A 15061-nucleotide genomic window follows, 5' to 3' on the forward strand; every position below is an offset into this window, starting at 1 on the left:
TATTCATACATCAATTTAAGAATTAAATGCGTCCGTTGCCCGCCTAATCGTATCGAATTTTCTCTCTATGTTCAATATTTACAATCTTTCTTTTCTAGGGATTTCATCGTTGGGGATTTTGAAAGCTTTTAACGAAAATTTTCGTTCTTGTAATTAAATTTATTAATGTATACGAGTGTAATGTATAATTTGCAGTTTTATTTATTTCATAACAATTCCCAAGTACCTTATATTTATTAAATAAGAGTCCTGTTCATTGTGGTAAAGTATGTTTCGTACAAAAAAAGATGTTGAGCGGCATGTATTAGATGTCTTGAGCAAAATAAACAGTGAAAACGAGGTAATAATTTTATTAATTACCTAGCAATTAAAAGATCTTCATTAATGCTCATTCTTTGATAACTATTCGACACTAATCATTTCTGTTTAAGTCCTGTTTCCGAATCTGAAACCTAAAGCTATAGATAAGCGTGACTGTGAAAGTAAAGATTTTGTGTGTCTTTATCTATTCTTTTTGCTTACCATTCAATTTCTAAGTGTCAGAAGTTAATTGTTATATACATTTCTGATAATAGTTATAAGTTGTTGCGGTGATATCAATAGAGTATTCATTGTATTTTGAAACTGACAAATGACAACGATCCTTATTATCCATTATAATAGAATCAATTAAGTTAAACAATAAGAAAGTCGAAAGAGATTTTATAAAATAAGATTTAAAGGGGAATATTTCCGTATCATGATCTCTCGCACCAACTACAATCGCCAAAGTGCCAAATTGAACTTGCAAATTTAATAAAAAGAAACTTATAGATATTTGCCCATAGGTGGCTACTAGTTATACCTTCCGAGCTGGTCCCTTTCTTTTTAAGTTTCTCACAGGCCAGACTTGGCGATTATTCTGTCACAGATCACGATACGGAAGTCTCCCCTGAGTTTTAGTTTAATTTGATATTTTTGGTAATTTCAAACCTTAAAACATTACATTCAAAGATATTGACATAATCATCAGCTACACAAAAATTGAAATTTAATTCGCAGTTGAGATATCTCAATCTTAAGAAAAGAATCGATCCTAGTAAATCTTCCATCATCCTTTGATTTTAAATCCTTGTAAATGTATTTTAATGCCGAGAATAATATTTCTACAGCAACTTGACTAATAGGCATTACAATGTCACATACCTCTTAAGTGCCAGTAGGATATAATGAAATTACTAAAGCCTTGAAAAATTTAGAGCTTGGGCTCCAGGGAAAACACTGTTGTAGGTCCTTGGTTATTTTTTAAAAATTTATTCACCATTTATAGCTATGGTAACTGCAATATATACTAAAACTTCTAGAAGATATGAGAGGTAGGTAGTGTTTCTATATTGCTACCTGTCCGGGCCAACTATGAACTATTTTAACTTATTTTAGTTAAACTATTAAAAAAAATTTAAGATTACAAAAATTAAGAAACAAAAGATTACTTACTTTAAACAATGGAATAATAACTTATTTTTAAGATATAAAAATTCAATTTTGCATTCTAAAACTCCCTTAATTATTATTAAACCTTTTATATTTTTATAAATACACAGAGATTTATGTAAGATTCTCCTAAATACATTATGTACCTAACATAACAGGGGATTTATGATAAATCAGTTTGTTAAGTGGGAACAGTCATTTTGCTTGTCTTAGAAAAAAAAAAAATTGTGTTGTGAAATTTTTTTTAACCAAGTACTCTAATAGGTTCCGAAACATTTTTTTTTCATTTATGGATAAATAATCAGGATATTATCCTGATAGCTTTTAACTTCAAGTGCAATTATTTTCAGTTATTCTAAATGTTATGCTTAATTAAATTTTATCTTCAAATGACTTTAATAAAACTGTTACTTTCTTATATAAAACTTTAATACTTTTTAAATATATATTTCTAGAAAAATTTAAGAGGATATACTTTTGCAAGACTTTTCTTTCAAGTAAAAGATTATGAAGCTGCTAGAAAGTAAGTATTATTCTCAAGTAACTTAAGAAAAGTTTGTCTAGAATACTTTTACATCGTATTGCATCATCAATTTTTTATTGCTTTAAATGAATCTTAATATGCTGTTTTTATTTTACATTAAAAAAATTTTAATACATAAGATCATATAGCAGGGATGGCGAACCAAGGGCACGCGTGCCATTTATGGCACGCCACATAATATTTTGGGCACGCCACCGATCACGAAGTTCACTGTGAAGCAATTTACCAATTAAATTAAAATGCACTAAAACAAACATAAAAAAAATAAAAAATTATTAACAAAAAAAAATTACAATTAATGCCAAAAAACAATTAATTACCATAAAAAACAAGCTAACAATAAATAACTAGAAAAAAAATTAACAGGCCTGCTTAAAATAACATCTTACAACCTATTAAGTTATTTGTCATCTAATCTGCAACAAGAGAAGTCACACTGATGTTACTTTAAGTTGAATTACGCGTATAACTGAGACATTGCGAAATGTATTCTTTTTCATAGTAAATAAAGAGTTTCGAGTTGATAGTATTTAGTGTTATTATTTTCCCAATAATCATGAAGTCAAAATTGTTTGACGGCACGTCTATGACCAAATTAAAAGAAATTTTAGAAAAAATGGCACGTTAGTGCATAAAGGTTCGCCACCCCTGTCATATAGTTTAATAGCAATCACATAGTTAAAGAAGATAGTGCTATTAAAAATAACACATCAACCTATGAATGAAATGGTATTGAAAGCTAATACTAAATTTACAGTGTTAACTTTTAATGCCATTCATATTGCCAGATTTCATGCTGTGCATAAAGAATGTATCTATAATTTAATTTAACTTATTAGAATGATTCTATGTTGAGACAACAATTAAAAATAATAATTTTTCACAGGTCTCTTGATGAATATAAATAAAATAATTTTTATGTATTTATATTTAGCTGTAATATATCTCAGGCATTGGCGTATATTTACAGAAAATTTTATGACAATTTATATTAATCCATTTCATGCAGCAAATCTGGGACAAGGCCGTAGAATCTCCCTAAAGACAATTCCATGACATTGATTTCATATATATATTCAAATATACAATGCTTTAATAATTTTTTAGGCCTAAAATAGAGACTGAAAGCAATTGTAATTGCACATTTAAGAAGCTTGTGTTAAGTTGTGCATGATTTTTTATTTGTGAATTTTGGTTTATTTATAGTATTTAATATTATTGTAAATACAGACAAATGCATACACTGTATTTTTCTTTGTTAAAATATAATTTGCAGTTCAGGAAGTTGGAGCCTCCCTTCATCAGAAAAATCGCTTTTCAGTTCCCTTCAGAGAACTATAAATATACTACTCTCTTAATATGAGCCTTATATATCGATAGTTAAGGGTAGAAATTAAGGCTATTTAGTCCCTGGTCCTAAGTAATATTTAATTAGGAAATATAACGAATGTACTGGAAAAGCAGAATTTATGATGCAAATGAACATTCTGAATTGATTCAATTCAGCTGACTTTAATGTTATAGAATATTTTTATAATTTTGTTTTATCATTTTTTATTTCAGGTATTTGTCTGGTTTTCTTAGTGTAAGAGACCATCATGCTCCTGCTCATAAATTGATGGCTCAAATATATGAAGCTACTAATAGTCCAGAAAATGCCCTACAATCTTATAAGCGGTAAGATTAGTTTTTTTCTTTCTTTTTTTTTTTCTTTATAAATATGCTTTGAAATGTATGTACGACATGGCTTGAAACTCATGCTTCCATTTGTATATGTTCTTAGTTTATGCTGTATCAGAACATATCTCACAAATTAAATTGTTAAGTAATGGAAAGTAAGTTAAGTACGATTCGCATGTTTCTCATTTAAACATTGTTTAATTGTGGTCCCAGTTCATTTTTAGTTTCTGCAATATTAAATTAATTCATTAATATGGTGGGGGAAAAATAAATGATTGCTTATAGGTCATTTCTCTTGATGGATGAGAAAAAAATAAATTAATAAGAAAAGATGGAATTTTTTATTTATCTTTTTTTATTTAAGTATACAATTATTTGGCCTAAATTATGTGCCCTATTAACAAATTACTTCATCAAAATTGTTTTTACAATGAATTTCTCTGTTTAATTTTTAGTTAACGAATTTTCATTTGTTATGCTTTTTTACATTTGTCTTCTGATATACACATAAATTTACCTTACTATTTTCTTTAGGTTATTCTATTTGTAAAGTTGGTTAAAAATAATATTTTCAGTTAAGGACAAAAGATTTTGTAGTAACCCGATAATTTTTTTTTTAATGTTTCTCTGTTTTATTATTAGATATTGTACTTAATGTTCAAAACTTTGTTTATTACGTTTTACTAATAATTAAAATTTATTATTTATAGCTCATTGGAAATAGATTCCCATCAGAGTGATATAGTTCTCAAAAGTAAGTTCCATTATTTTTGTGTTTTTCATTATTATTTCCTGAATTCATTCATTTCCTGTATTTATGTAAATTTTTCTTCAACATTTTTATAACTTAATAATAATTAGTTTTTGTTAATTTGTTTCTCAGTTTACTTGTTTATTCAGCCGTTAAATTGTAAATGAAAATTTATTTTCCTACTTTCAATCATAATTTTGCCTACTTGAATAGTCAATAGTCTAAATTTAAAATTTTTATTACTGTCCGTGCTATATATATCACAACCTTTAATTAAAATGTCTCAGTTTGGCAAGCTATTTATCTCAGCTTAGAAAAAAAATTTAAAATACACTTTATTTCAATAGCTTTAAAATGATAGAAAGCATTTGCTTTAGTTACTAGCATTACATATTAGTGTATTTAATTTTGTGAATTTAACAATCTCAAACTATTAAAAAAAATAATTATTATTATTATTAAAATTAATAAAAAAATTATTGAAAAAAGTATTAATAAAATTTTTTTTTGTAGATTCCTTATTATAATTTTTTTAAGCCTACTTAATTTATAAATTTTTTAGCTGAAGTAATTTTTATTTAAAAATTAAACATTGCATTTATAAGAACTGTATCATAATGCTTTGTTTTACAGTTTGTGAACTGTATTGTCTGCTTCCTGTTGATCATGAAACTGCTAAAGTAAGACTTATTATTATTATTATTTTTCGTTTTTACTTAAATCCACTAAAACAAGTTATTTATTATAATGATTTTCTTTTTCAGTATTGGGCTGACAGAGCTGAACAAATATATCCTCACAATGAAATAGTTTTCAAGCTTCGGGTAATTTTAAGTTTTTACAAATATTAATTTGATTGAGATAAAAATATGTTTACATATTTTAACTGGTTAGTCTTACTAAGCATCATAATCCATCATACTATATTATATAATTATACTTACTAAAATTTTCTATTTTCAAATAGATTAACATTTTCCTTGATACAATAGTCTGATAAATTTAGCTGATTTTTTATTAATATTAATATCTGGTTGGCTTTAAGAACAATTTAAGACTCACTAAGCTCTGTAAATGTATCACAAACATACTTATTTACTTTGATTTAAAGTTAATTGATTTATTTTAATTTAGTAAAGTTTATTTTCATTGGATCAATAATTAAGATATTTTATAATCTGTTTTATGAAACATTTACATTAACTGGTTTTTTAAAGTAAGATATAAATAAAGTTAGATTATTTATTACTTTTTTCCTTTCTTTGAAAGTATTTAAAATTCCTCTGATTTTTTCTAAGGAAAATCAAAACAGCTGTTTGTCAATCAAAAAAAGTAAATTTTTTTTTTTTTCAAATCATTTTAGGAATGCTTAGTATCAGCAGAAGGAGATCCAGACCATCAAGAGCTTGAAAATTTAATCGCTACTGAACTTGTAGGTTTTGTTTTATAATTAGTGGTGTTTTATCTTACTAATTGTAAATCTTTCTAGCTTTATAATTAGTAACACAATAAATAATGTATTAATATAAAATGAATAATATATTTCATAAAAGTTTTTATGTTATCTAAATAAATGTTCTTTTTTTTTTTAATTTTTGTTAGATGGGGAAAAAAAGTTTACTCATTAAGAAACAAGAAAGGGTTATCTGGTTTTGTTTCACTTTTGGTTAAAACTAGTTTTAACTACCTGCATGTATTTTTTTAAAAGACCCGAATAAGAAATACTTTTAATATATCAATGTTTTAGATTCTGGGTTTAGTGAGATATTAATAAGGGATTTTTCTGAGGTATTAGTTACAATATTAAATGAAGCATTTAAAGTATTGTAAATTAATAACTCAAAAGTTGTATATGAAGTACGTAGCATTATTTGCAATCTGTAACATTTTTATTCATTGCATTTTCCCAAAGTTTTTATTCTGTTTGTTCTCAGAAATTAGACTGAAATATATGATCAATTGTCAATATTTCTTAAAAAGGTCTTATAATACAGTATACTCTCAATATCTCCAAGTTCAAGGGTCGCTAAAAAATTTCGAGATAGGAAGTTCAGAACTAAATATGTTCTAAAAAGTAGAAAAATATATTCTAAAATTATTACTCTAAAAAGTAGAGACTTGAAACATAAGAATAACTACTAATAAATATGTATGTTATGATAGTTGACTATAAGTCTAATTACAACAATGTTCAACGTTCGACATAACAAGGTTTTGAGAAGAAACTTTTCAACATAGGAATGCAAATTAACATTAAGTGGATATATAATGCTAAGGGGGAAAATATCTTTTTGACATAACAAGGTTTTCGAGATATCAAGAGTATACTGTATTTATAAATAATTATAAAATAGTGTAAAATTCTTGAAATTGTTTTATCTTATCGTAATTGAAAATTAAAGTTAATCGAAGAGTAAATTTATCTGGACTTATACAGGTTTCTGTAAACATAAATATGGTGAAATTATTTTTGATAAATTAATTTTTAAAAAAAAATTCTTCTCTCTTTAAATTTGTTTTTGATGCTCAATCATTAGATTCTGTTTTAATTGTTTTATTGCTTTTACTGTTCCTAGTTATTAAAAAATTGAATCTTTTGGTTAGAAATTTTTTAAGGAATACCACAACTTAATGTTTTAAAAGAATGGTGCTGAAATAAATAGAAGCTTAAAAATTGTCCTAGTCTTGAAATTTTTTCTTTAAACTGAAATAAGGAAAAAAACATGTTTCCTGCCTTTAAAGGAAACATGTTAACATAAGGAAAAAAACATTCCTGCCTTTATTTATTATGATGTATTTTTGGGTCTAGTTCTACTATACGACATTATACTGTGTGAATAAAATTCACTTTTTACTTCTCGTATGCAGTTCATTTCTGATTGCTTCGCAATCTGATGTTCGCTTTGCTCGCTCATTGGATACGTTCTTAACGTCTAGCTTTTGTATACTTTTATGAACACTGAAGTTCCGAAAACTTTTCACTGTAGAAAATTCTAAACCTGTGCATTTCAATATTAATTTAAAATTGAAAACAGTTTGCATATTTTTCTTAATCACACTATTCTAAATTTCAGTTGTTGAGAAAAGTAACTGTTGTAAGTTTTGTTTTAAAGTCTTTCCCACCAGAGGGCTAAAACCATGTGTTGTAAAACAATATGAAATAGTACTGAACGCCGGATGTAAAGCATCGCCTTCGATGAAGATAATTTTTTGAGAATTCACCCGATTAGACATATGATACTCACTATGTGCTCTTGCACGCTGAAACCTATCAATTAAAACTTATTAGCGTTTTATCTAATATAGATTAGCCATATGATGCTCACTACGTGCTCTTGCGTGCCGAATCCTATCAATTAAAAATGAAAACTGTTGCCAATGCGAGAAAAGAAATATCATCGGTTTTATTGATACATACGTATTAGCGTTTTATATAATATAGATACTTTTCTAAAGCATGTTTTCTTTATTTTATTTTAGCAAGCACAACCAAAAAATATTGATTTAAGAATTAAGTTATTGAGGCTTTATTTGGATACTGAACGTGTAAAAGAAGCATATGAACATGCAACCTTAATTGAGAGTAAAATGTTGTTTCCATCCAGTTGTGATTGGTACTATATGCTGTCAGAAATATATGAAGTAAGTGTTTTATTATGTTCTAACATCTAAATTGGAATGTTTTTAGGAATTGTAAAACATTTAACTGACATTAATTTTTGTTGTTTTCTTGAGAATTTGGACTTTAATATAGAAACCTTTTAAAGACTGAGAAAAACCAAATTTTCCTTTTTCTGTTATTATTATTTTTTCCCCTTCATTTAACAGGGTGCATAGTATTTTTAAAAAGTGCTTAAAAGTACTTATTTTCGTTTTTGTAAAGCTCTTAAAAGTGCTTTTTTCATTGGATGTTTTTAAAAAGTGCTTCATTTTCCCTTTTTCAAATTTGATATATTTTCTTTACCCTGTGGATTTTCGTCAGGAATTATGCAAAAAAAAAACACTGTTCTACTCAACATTTTCACAATTATTTAACCCCAATCTGTTTAGTCACATCGTCAATCCAAAGCGTTTGAAAACGCTATCCATTTTACATGTTCGATGAAATACTTGCGGGTCCACTTGTGCGTATACTGAATTGGATTCAGTAGGAAGGATTTTTGCCATCTCATGTGCAACTCTGTTGCATTTTGCAAAAGATTCTCAATTTTAGACCGGCTTCATTTTCTGCCCTCTGAAATCAAAATAAAAATTCACCTGAATTTTTGCTGTCAAAATTTACATCTCCTTTGTATTCATTCTATGGAAGAATTAATTGCAGTGCTTGAAAAGTGCTTATTTTTTGTTGAAAAATTTGGCTCTACACCCTGTTTAGAGTGCTTTTTGCTATTTGGTGATAACCTTTTATTTTTGGTTATGAGCAAACTTATTTGTTTGGTAACTAAACAATTGACACTTTTATTTATAGTCATAAAGTTAAAAACTGTGCCTGGAATCTTGTGTTAATAATTTCGAGAAATTTTTTTTTATTTTAGGTCTTTTTTTATTTCTTAAGATTAAATTGTCTGAAATGCTGCCAGAGTTGAAATTAGAAAGATAAATTTTGTTTTTAGAAAGATTAGAAAAATAATTTTTGTTAACTGAAAGTAAATTTTATTTCAGGCTTATCAAGAAGAATGCCAGCAGGACTTGGATTCACAATTTTTCATCAATTATTTAACTGCATTAGATAGATTAATATCTCTTAACTTATCAGAAGTTCGTTCTCGAGAAAACTCTAGAAAAGGCAGTTTGAATGATGCCGCTGAGTTTTTATTCACGTAAGAAATAGTTTTTCATTATATGTAAGATTGTCTGATGATGTGTCCAAAAGTACTGAATTTTACTTTTCTTACATATTTTAACCATTTCCAGTGTATGAAGTTTTTTAATTATGAGTTGCAATGTTACACAACTAACTGAAACAATTAAATTGTAAAGTTACTATTAAGTAATTATGCAATCAAGTTGCAATTAAGGAATAGTGGTGTGAAGTGGTTATTAAGTAAATGACGAAACAGGAATTATTGCACATTTTTATTCCCTTAAACCAGTTAAGCAACGTAAGGACGAAGAATTTCCCAATCCACAAGGTTTACAATTTAAATTAATATGGGAGAACTTAAATAAAAATAAAATGAAATATCAAAAATAAGCATGTCAACAGAAACAGTACTTCTTCAGGGGACACACAGGCCCGCTAATATTCTAGAACCTTTCTGTAGTTAGTGCTTCAACTAAAAACTGAATGTGCCCCGAGGCCCCATAATGGAAGACAAAATAAGAAGGAAAAGGAAAAAAAACGCAATACTTCAAAAATTCAAAGATTATAATGAGAAGCAAAACCCAGAGAAACACATATCAAAGAAACACACAAAGCAAAAGTTCTCAGAGAAATACACCTTAACATGTAAGATCTACAAATTGAAAGTTAGTTAAAATAACCAAAAAAATATAAATTGCCAGATCTTTAAAACATTGAAATGAAATTAAATCATCCCAGCTCTGACCTCTTTTAAAAAGCATATCAATGCTGTCCTCTATTGAATAAAAACGAATATATATAAGGCAGTCTGCTGCTATGGAAACAAGAAATAGCACATTTAAAAAAGAAAAGCTTTTTTCCTTCTGATTCCCTCTCTTTCGCCCACCTGAGTTCTTTTTATAGACAGACTATATATTATGTTTTATTGCGTTTAAAATAAGTAATTTTTTCCTCGTAATATTTATGCATGTGATCGTTTTCCCACCCCTTGTGAAATTAATATATATATATTCATACATATACATGCACACACTATTTGAATAATGCAGCACATTTTTTATTCACAAAAGAGTTTAAAAGTGTTCTAACTATATAAGTTAATATTATTTAAGGTAAGTTTTGTTAGTTTATTCTTGGAAGAGCTCTTTTTATAAAAATTGTTTCAAATATTTTTCTGAAATCCTTCTAACAACTTTGTATATTTTTGATTTTTCACATGCTTTTTTTAGTATAGATTTACATAATTCCAGTTTTTCTATCACTGATTGATATATTATTAATAAATTTTGTAGATTTGATAACTGTCTCAAGAAAGCTGTCGAGCAAAAGATCAATGAAGGATCATGGACTTACTTTATGCATCATATGAAAGGTCAATTGTTCTTCTACATGACAACCATATTGTTGAAAAAAGCTAAAATGGTTTGTATAACTCTCACTAAAATCTTTTATGCTATCATTAAATATGTTGAATCCATAATAAAGCATAATTTCATGCTAAAATTTTTATCTTAAAAGGAAATTTTTATTTTTTAAATAAATTAAAAGTTATTAAACTAATTGGCCAAAATCATATCTTTACATTGTTTTAAAGAACATTTTAATTGTGTTTAATAATCATTAAATCTCATTAGTTTGGGGACCCTTATTTGCTCAAAAACTACTGAATCAAATGCACTCAATTAGAGACTAAATGTTTTATAAAATAGTTACTCTATAAATTTTAAATTGTAAATAATTTTGTTGATAGTGAAGATGCTTAGATACATGAAATTATAGATCTAATTGTCTATTTACAGTCTTAAATATTATTATTATTCATGGGTTTTTTAATTTTTTGGAAAAAAGAGAGTATTGTCTTATAGCTTCAGTAAATCTTTATTTTATAATGTTATATTTATTAGCATTAAGGTATTCTTCAAATATCTTTCACCAAAGAAAATAAAAATTTTGTAATGTGAATGCCTTAAACTTACAATGAAGCTTAAGTTTGACTATGTCTTGGTGAGAAAAATTCTCTGTAGCAAACAAAAAGTTATAATAATAATAAAAAATTATTCCAGTGCAGTAAAGATTCAGTTTGACTATATACTGTTGAAAATATTCTTCTAGATTTTTATGAAGAACAAATAGTTAAAAAATAGTCAATTTGGCGAGATATTTCCTATTTGGATTAGAAACAATAACTCAATTTTTGCTTAATTTTATTAGCACAAACACAGTGGTGTTAGAGTAACTTTTCAAGTACAGTCAAACCCCCCCCCCCACCAAGTTCACTAAAAACAGTGGTTCACTATTTCTAAATTTTTTAAAAATTGTGTTTTAGCATATGGCAATATTATTGGTGGAAATAGTGATTACAATAGTACCTATTTTTTTTTTTTTAATATGTATATAACTTATAAACTAGATAATAAATCAAATATTGAAAAAAAAAATTTTTTGCATTCTATTTGAAAAAATAAGTAATTTTCAATTGACTACAATTCGATTTCAAGCAGATTTCACCAATTTTCGCTTCAACAATTAGTAAAGCATAAATTTTCTAGTCCTCCTTTAGTGTCTAGTTTTGTTGGGAAAATGAACCAATTGGTTAATTAGTGTTTTGTATTATCTTATAATCATTTTTACTTCGAGTTAAGATTTTAAAAACTATCATACTTTATTTTTCTTTGTAAAAATGTATTTTGTTTATCTGAATATAAATTATATACAGTAGAGCGCCGATTATCCGAACTGCTCGAGACCGAACGTGGTTTGGATAATGATAAGTTCGGATAATTGGAAAGTTGTTTAAAATCTAGTTTAAATTATTATTATTTATGCACTAACTTCCCTTCTCACTTTTTCCAGGCTTAGGACTGGCAGTACTATCTAAAATATCTCTGGCGTGTTTAAAAGTATTTTTTTTAAAATATTTTTTATTAATTTATTTTTTTCAACTTTTTATTTTTCATTTTGAATTTTTTTATCATATTTCAGCATTTTATAATTTTTTTTGTCAGTTACTGATTTTACCACATTTTTCTTTATTTTCCATTGCAAAAGAAATCCAGCAAAGATTTTTATTTCAAAGAAGATGCTCTTTTTAGAGCAGCCATATCTCTTATTCTTTTTAAATAAATCAACTAAACTGGATCAACATCATTTTGACGTTCTAGACTGTCAAAATGAAGTTCGCATTCTTGGAAGATAATTTTCAGTTGAAGAGGGCTAAGGGGGTATGTAGGTTTAACTGTATAACAATACATGTATGTATGGCTACTATAAGAAAACTGATAAAAAAGGTTGTAAATTAAATATGGTCATCAAATGTAGTGGATAAAATTGTCAATAAGTTAAAAAGCTTTCTGAACTTTAAAGAAAACGAAATCGGGCATAGTTCGGAGAATTGGACGTTCGGATAATAAGGGTTCGGATAATCTGCGCTCTACTGTGATTGTAAAATGTGGCAAGAATTTTGCTAATTTTTTAAATAGAATAGTGTGTTGGCCAGGTAGGGGAAATTATTGTGCACTCAGAATAAAAGAAACAATCTGAATTGTGAGATAAAATATGTAATAATATTAAAAGAATAAGAATATTTTTTTTCCACTTTGGACAAGTTCTAAAAGGTGGAATATGATAGTTTGATCTTTCCTAATTCTACTCAACATGGGAATATACTGTCATACATCTATTTCAAAATTCAAAGTCATTTGAAATATGTAGTTTTTATTCTAATCACTTAAATTATACTTATATTGATTCATGTCTATTTCAAATCATTCCTTTTCTTAGGATCAAGGGAATCGAAAAGAAGCTTTACGTTTTAGTCATGGATTAGCTCTGATATGCTATGGGATTAGATCCACCAATCCATTAGAAGAATTGTGGTTTTCACAACTGACAGAAAACCAAAAGGTATTCACAAACTTTTTCCAGCAAGGATCTATCAGGACAAGTTTCATTGGTAATTATCTGCATTTATTTACTTTTTAATAATTTTTACTTTGATCAATTCACATTATTTTTAGTTTTTTTTCCCCATAAATTTTGTAGCTATTTTTTTATGTAAAATTTTTAATTTAGTAAGTTAAGAAAAATTAAATTCGTTAAATCAAAGCTGCTTTTACTTTTATCAATTAGCATTATTTGTAACTTTTTCCATGATCCCTCCGGGATGTTTCCCAGACCGTCGCCAATAGCCCATTGTGCAGCTCTAGTGCGACGTAAATTAACAACAACAAATCCATGATTTTTGCAACTATTTTTTTTTTACATAAAATTTTTTATTTTTATGTTAGTAAATTAATAAAAGGTAATGCATTAAATCAAGATTGCTTCGTAGACAATATGATAGAGAACTAATTATTCTGGATTACTAAAACTGTTATAATGGCATATTATAAATTAGTTCTATCAGTTTTAATTAAATGTAAACATTCAATCCTATAGATTTTGAATAAATTTGAAATTCATGTAATTAGATAATTTTTCGAATAAACTATTTTAACTCAATTTTAAATTTGAGAGTATGGTGACCCAATAGCCAGGATTAAAGAATTCCTTGGAAGACCTATATATGAATTTATGTATGAGTTGGAAGACCTATGTATCCGAGCTCATAACGTTTTTAAAAAATTCTTAAAAGGTTTATTTTCGTTTTTAAAAGCCCTTAAAGGTGCTTTTTTCATTGGGTGTTTTTAAAAAGAATTGAGATATTTTGTCTGTAAATTGAGATATTTTTTCTTTACCATATCAATTTTTGCCACGAATTATACAAAAAGCGTGGTTTTCAAAGTATTCTATTCAATGTTTTCACAATTTGTTCAACTACAATCTGTTTCGGCCAACTATCGGTGTGTAGCGTATATAAAACTGCCAATCATTTTACATGTTTGATGAAATACTAGTATGTTGGCCTATGCGTATACTAAACTGGATTTAGTGGGACGGATTTTTGCATTCTCATGAGCAAGAGATTTGTATGAGATTCTCCATTTCAAGCAAGTGGTTCTCAATTTCAGGCTTCATTTTCCACCCTCTGAAATCGTATTAAAAAAATTCTTGAAATTTTGCTGATCACAGGGACCAACTAAATATTGCCAATTTTTTCCCTTAAAAGCAAAGGATAATTTTTTATTTCTGGTGAAGCACCATCTTCTTACTGGTAATGGCTTATGGCAGGGCTAACGGCTTTCTTGCTCTTTTCTACTTATAAATCAGTATACTTGACTTGGGGATCATTCGCTAATAACGTTTTAAGTAGTAGTAAAGAATCACAAAGTTTCATCTTAAAATTTTTATCTCTCTTCTACCCATTTAATCAAGATAAAGAATTGATTAATATTTTAATTTCTAAGATTTTATATTTGAGGGAATGTCCACCAATTGCATAAAATTTTTGTAAAACTTTCATTGTACTTTATTACTTTTTTTTACTTATTTTTTTTTATCATTGTATTATTAATTTCAAAATTTTCAGTACTTTTAAGTTGTTTTATGAAACAACTACATAATATATTTATAGGCAAGATTTTAAAAAAATATGAAGAGAGATACTTTCACTATTTTAAATGAGCAAAAAAAATTTTAAATTATTCAGATTTATCATTCCAAAAGACTTAAATTCATCTCTTAATCATTACACTTTGAAACAATTGAAAATAAAAAAATCAATAATCTCAGATTTGTTAATATTATGAGTGAAGGGACCATATAATAATTTACTTCAACAAAAATATTTAGCTTTAATACTCATTGTAACTTTTATCCGGAAAACCAGATAACAGGAATGAAATTCAAATAAATTTTCCTGCCATTAAAA

General features: G+C 26.9%; 1 protein-coding gene across 1 annotated transcript in view; it reads left to right on the plus strand.

Moving 5' to 3' along the window:
• The first annotated feature begins 201 nt into the window (after positions 1-201).
• The window catches only part of LOC107438605 (Nucleoporin 358kD), a 57097-nt gene continuing 42237 nt past the window's right edge, over positions 202-15061 (plus strand). The window contains 11 exon segments of the mRNA XM_071178657.1: positions 202-340; positions 1929-1996; positions 3581-3694; positions 4408-4451; positions 5082-5128; positions 5213-5272; positions 5812-5880; positions 7929-8090; positions 9111-9268; positions 10545-10674; positions 13033-13204. Coding sequence (XP_071034758.1) covers positions 269-340; positions 1929-1996; positions 3581-3694; positions 4408-4451; positions 5082-5128; positions 5213-5272; positions 5812-5880; positions 7929-8090; positions 9111-9268; positions 10545-10674; positions 13033-13204 — 1096 coding nt within the window. The 5' untranslated portion in view covers positions 202-268.

Source organism: Parasteatoda tepidariorum, chromosome 3, assembly GCF_043381705.1.
Source record: "Parasteatoda tepidariorum isolate YZ-2023 chromosome 3, CAS_Ptep_4.0, whole genome shotgun sequence".
Taxonomy (NCBI): Eukaryota; Metazoa; Arthropoda; class Arachnida; order Araneae; family Theridiidae; genus Parasteatoda; species Parasteatoda tepidariorum.